This window comes from Heteronotia binoei, chromosome 6 (genome assembly GCF_032191835.1).
Source record: "Heteronotia binoei isolate CCM8104 ecotype False Entrance Well chromosome 6, APGP_CSIRO_Hbin_v1, whole genome shotgun sequence".
Classification (NCBI taxonomy): domain Eukaryota; kingdom Metazoa; phylum Chordata; class Lepidosauria; order Squamata; family Gekkonidae; genus Heteronotia; species Heteronotia binoei.
The window spans coordinates 15373626-15378997 of NC_083228.1; the positions used below are offsets into that span (position 1 = coordinate 15373626).

Consider the following 5372-nt stretch of genomic DNA (forward strand, 5'->3'; position numbering starts at 1 on the left):
CCCACAAACCTCAGAATGAAGTCTTTCAAAACTCAGAAATTCTCAGCAATTTCTCCAGCTGTCTCAGCTATCAGAGCTGCTTTGCTCTGTTCTGCTCCTCCAAGGAAGGAGAGCCCACCACCTCCCGAGGAAGCCTGTTTCACTGAGGAATTGCAATAACGGTCAGGAAGTTCTTCCTAATGTTGAGCCAGAAACTCTTTCGATTTAATTTCAAGCCATTGGGAAAGTGGGAGAGGCAGGGAAGAGCCTGGGAAGAGCAGCGGCAGCAAAAACGGGGCTGCGGGAAGAGCTTGGGAGGCAGGGAAGAGCCCGGGGGGGGAGAGTCGGTAGTGAAAACGGGGCATGGGGAGAGCAGGAGAGGCAGGGAAGAACCTGGGGGAGCGGCGGCAGCAAAAACAGGGCCATGGGGAAAGTGAGGGAGGCAGGGAAGAGCCCGGGGGGGTGGCGGCAGCAAAAACGGGGCTGTGGGGAGAGTGGGGGAGGCAGGAACAGGATGGGAAGAGCCCCGGGAGAGCAGCAACTGTGGCAAAAATGGGGCCGCAGGGAGAGCAAGGGGGAAAGGAGGGGCCACACAGGTGGAAGGGGGGGGTTGGGTACGGGCTGTGCCCCCCCCTGGCCCCACTGTGGCTAAGGGCCTACGTTGGAAAGGTTTTTTTTTATTAGAACCAACCATAAGAACCTAAGAACATAAGAGATGTTGGATCAGGCCATGTTGGATCAGGCCTATGGCCCATCCAGTCCAACAGAAGCCAAAACCAGGTGCCATCAGGAGGTCCACCAGCGGAGCCAGGGCACTAAAAGCCCCCCCATTGTTGCCCACCACCAAGCACCAAGAATACAGAGCATCACTTGCCCCAGACGGAGAGTTCCATCGATGCCCTGTGGCTAATAGCCACGGATGGACCTCCGCTCCAGATGCTTATCGAGTCCCCTCTTGAAGCAGACGGGTGGAAATCTCCCTCGTGCCACTGTGGCCACAGAGGAGAAAGTCATTTGAAAAGTCTGATGGGAGACAGGTTTGATTATGGCCGTTCTAATTCAAGATGCCTTTTAAGGTCGATGTGGCTCAGATCTAATGAAGTCCACCTTCCAGTGATGTCATATGCAAATAAGTGGTGCTAATGTGCCCCAGCACCCCCTTTCCCCCCCCCTACAAAAGGACCCATGGCAGGGCTATTCAGGCTGCTCCCCCCCCCACCACCACCACCATACCAGTTCAGGGGTGGCCAACGGTAGCTCTCCAGATTTTTTTTTTTTTTTGCCTACAACTCCCATCAGCCCCAGTCATTGGCCATGCTGGCTGGGGCTGATGGGAGTTGTAGGCAAAAAAGATCTGGAGAGCTACCGTTAACCACCCCTGCAGTAGGTTATTTCACTTCTGCATGAAAGGAACACCCGCCTAGGGCTGGCAGGTCTACTGTCTCTGAACGGGGAGGTTCCATAGCCCTCCACTGACCAACCTTCCCTGGCTGTGGGGTGGCCAGAGGACACAGCCTTTGCCAGCAGATGTTCCCCCCAGCCCAAGTCTCTTCCCAGTGAGCCTGTCTCTCCCCACCCGTAGCCAGCATTTCTGGATTGGGCAGGTGGGCAGGCAGAGATGGGGTCGTCGGGGTCGTCCTCCTCTTCCTCCCCCCCTCCCCGCTCTCTCAGCCAGTTTGTTGCAGTGGTTAAGGGCGGGTTTGATTCCCCACTCCTCCACTTGCACCTGCTGGAATGGCCTTGGGTCAGCCATAGCTCTCGCAGGAGTTGTCCTTGAAAGGGCAGCTGCTGGGAGAGCCCTCTCCAGCCCCACCCACCTCACAGGGTGTCTGTTGTGGGGGGGGGGGGAGATATAGGAGATTGTGAGCTGCTCTGAGACTCAGAGTATAGGGTGGGATATATATCTTCTCCAACAATATCCAATATCTCCTTCTCCTTCTTCTCCTCCTCCTCCTCCTCCTCCTCCTCTCTCTGTCTCTCTGTCTTTCTCTCTGTCTCTGCTTCCCAGAGGTGCAACTCTCCTCCTTTCGTGGCCATTGGTTGAGAGGCTTCCTCGCGTGTGAAATCCGCACAAAGCGAGGCAGCTGGCCCACGGACCACTTGGGGACCCAGCCTTCACCGTGCGTCACAGTCTTGGGGGGGGGGGAGGCGGGAGAGGCGGCTGGGGAAAGGAGGGGGGGAGGAGGAGGGCGGGTGAAAGTAAAAGCCAGGCCACTTCGAAGCCCATGGCACCGACAGGCAGGCGGGCAGCCCTGGCAGGCTGAGTGAGGCGCTCCGGCTTTGCGCGCCAGCCGTGGCAAGGGAGGGAGGGGAGCCCCCCGAGATCGGCGGAGGAGGGCCCAGCGGTGGGGGGGCAGGAGCTCCCGGGCCCCGGAGTGATTGATGGGCAGCCCGCCGCCTCGCCTGTCGCCTCTCGCCGCCGCCTGGCCAGGGCTGCAGCCGGCAGAAGGAGCGCAAGGGCAGCCCTCGGAGGAACCGCCGCCCACAGCAGCAGCGCCGCGGGGCTGGAGGACGTGAGCCGCAGCCGGAGGAGCGAGGCGAGGCGCGCCGGCTGCACCATGCCGGGCTGCAGGCGCCAGCAGGCGAGCGCGACGGAGCCCTGAGACAGAGGAGACCCGCAGCCTGGATGGCCGGCAGGCAGGGAGGCTCCCACCCTTGGTGAGTCCCCGGAGGGGAGCCGAGAAGCAACAGCAGCCGCGGAGGAGGCTCGGCGGAGGGGACTCCGGCGGAAGAGGAGAAGAAGGCGAGGGCTCCGCGCTGGGGGCCTCCGCGAAGCTAAGGAGGACCAGGGGACCCCCCTAGGCGGCGGCTGCCAGGAGGGGGAGGCCCCCGGGGGACCGGAGGAAGGGTCTTCTGCCTAGGGGAGGAGGCGGGGGACAGAGACAGAGGAAGGAGGAGGAGAGAGAGAGGAAGGGGGGGAGGAAGGAAGGGAGAGAAGAAAGAAAGAAAGAAAGAAAGAAAGAAAGAAAGAAAGAAAGAAAGAAAGAAAGAAAGAAAGAAAGAAAGAAAGAAAGAAAGAAAGAAAGGAAGGAAGAAGGAAGGAAGGAAGGGAGGGAGGGAGGGAGGGAGGGAGGGAGGGAGGAAGGAAGGAAGGAAGGAAGGAAGGGAGGGAGGGAGGAAGGGGAAAGGACAGAGAAAAAGGAGACGAGAAGGGGGAAAGGAAGGGAGAGAGAGAGAAGAAAGGAAGGGAGGGAGGGAAGAGAAGACAAGAAGGAAGCAAGGCGAGGGCAGGGCGCCGGCTCGGTGGGGCAGGCAGGCGGGGCCGGCGGGCTCCCTCCGGACTGGTGTGGGTTGGTCTCGCCTCCCCTCCTCCTCCTCCTCCCATGCCCAGCTAGCGCCTCCCGCCCCGCCAGCCAGCCAGCCAGCCAGCCAGTTCGAAGTGTGGGCCGGGGCTTCCTTCCAGGGCGTCGGGGGAGGATGGAGCCGGCGTCGTCGGGGCCCCGCTCGGCTGTGGAGAAGCTGTCGGAGGCGGTGGGCGCGCGGACCAAGGCGCTGGGCAGCGCCCTGCAGGAGGCGCACCGCCAGCGGCGCCTCCTGCTGGTGTTCGTGTGCGTGGCGCTGCTGCTGGACAACATGCTCTACATGGTGATCGTGCCCATCATCCCCGACTTCATCGCCGCCATGGGCGAGGCCGGCCACCGCCAGGGGGGCGCCGCAGAGCCAGCCTTCCGCGCTCGCCTCCAACGGCAGCGGCGCCTGGGCGGGCGGCAACGGCAGCAGCAAGCCTCTCCTGCGGCCCAGGTACCCCCCGGACAACGACGACATCAAGATCGGGGTGCTCTTCGCCTCCAAGGCGCTGCTCCAGCTGCTGGTCAACCCGCTGAGCGGCACCTTCATCGACCGCGTGGGCTACGGCATCCCGCTCTTCATCGGCCTGTCCGTCATGTTCCTCTCGACGGTCATCTTCGCCTTCGCCGAGAACTACGGCACCCTCTTCGCCGCCCGCAGCCTCCAGGGCCTGGGCTCGGCCTTCGCCGACACGTCGGGCATCGCGCTCATCGCCGACAAGTTCCCCGAGGAGTCGGAGCGCAACCGGGCGCTGGGCATCGCGCTGGCCTTCATCTCCTTCGGCAGCCTGGTGGCGCCCCCTTTCGGCGGCATCCTGTACCACTTCGCCGGCAAGCGGGTGCCCTTCCTGGTGCTGGCCTCCATCTCCCTGCTCGACGGCCTGGTGCTGCTGCTGGCCTTCAAGCCCTTCGCGGACCGGACGCGGGACAACATGCCGGTGGGCACCCCCATCCACCGGCTGATGGTCGACCCCTACATCGCCGTGGTGGCCGGGGCCCTCACCACCTGCAACATCCCCTTGGCCTTCCTGGAGCCCACCATCGCCAACTGGATGGTCAAGACCATGGGGGCCAACGAGTGGGAGATGGGCCTCACCTGGCTGCCCGCCTTCTTCCCCCATGTCCTGGGGGTCTACATCACCATCAAACTGGCGGACAAGTACCCTCACCTCCAGTGGTTCTACGGAGCCCTGGGCATGGTCATCATAGGCGCCAGCTCCTGCACCGTGCCCGCCTGCCGGAACTTTTGGCAGCTGATCGTCCCCTTGTGCGGCATCTGCTTTGGCATCGCCCTGGTGGACACCGCCCTGCTGCCCACTTTGGCCTTCCTGGTCGACGTCCGCTACGTCTCGGTGTACGGCAGCGTCTACGCCATCGCTGACATCTCCTACTCGGTGGCCTACGCCCTGGGGCCCATCGTGGCGGGGGAGATCGTCCACTCCTTTGGCTTCGTCAAGCTCAACTTGGGCATGGGCTTGGCCAACATGCTGTACGCCCCTGTCCTCCTGGCCCTCAAGAACATCTGCAAGATGAAGCCCTCCCACTCGGAGAGGAACATCCTCCTGGACGAGGAGCCCAAAGGACTCTACGACACCATCAAGATGGAAGAACGGGCGGGCAAGGGCAAGAAGTCCCATCCAGTAGGGGGCGGCGAAGAGAACAGTGTGGACTCTTACCATAGAGACTTCAGAGGGGCTTCAGAAGAGGAGTCTTCAGGGGAGGACTATACCTAGAGGGTGGGCAGGGGCGCCCAGCTGGGGGAAGGGAGAACGTCCTCTCGGTTACCTTGATGTCCCAACGTGCCAATATATTACACTTTTAACCTTTGTCTTGATGTGATGGCTTTCTTCTTCTTCTTGACTCTTGTCTCCCAAAGGTATAACACCCAGTCAAGAGGGAAGCCACCAATAGCTATATAACTTGAGTGGTGCATTTTGCATAGGTCTGTGATGGTCCTTTCAAAGGAAGCGAGGAGGGGGGGGGGGGGAGGCCTTCGCCCCCTCCGAAACTTCCGAGCCGGTTCTGTTGTGCCAAGAGGTTTGATCGCAGTGTTTGCCTGTGATTTCTGGCTGGTTCTCACGTGCATGTCCATCCCTTGGTTTCCTT

The 5372-nt window shown here is 61.6% G+C and overlaps 1 protein-coding gene across 1 annotated transcript; it reads left to right on the forward strand.

Annotated features, from left to right (window-relative positions):
* Nucleotides 1-3396: 3396 nt before the first annotated feature.
* On the forward strand, nt 3397-5002 carry SLC18A3 (solute carrier family 18 member A3). Its single transcript, XM_060242615.1, is given in 2 exon segments — nt 3397-3644; nt 3646-5002. Coding segments are annotated over 2 exon segments (1602 nt in total). The 3' UTR covers nt 5000-5002.
* Nucleotides 5003-5372: the final 370 nt, after the last annotated feature.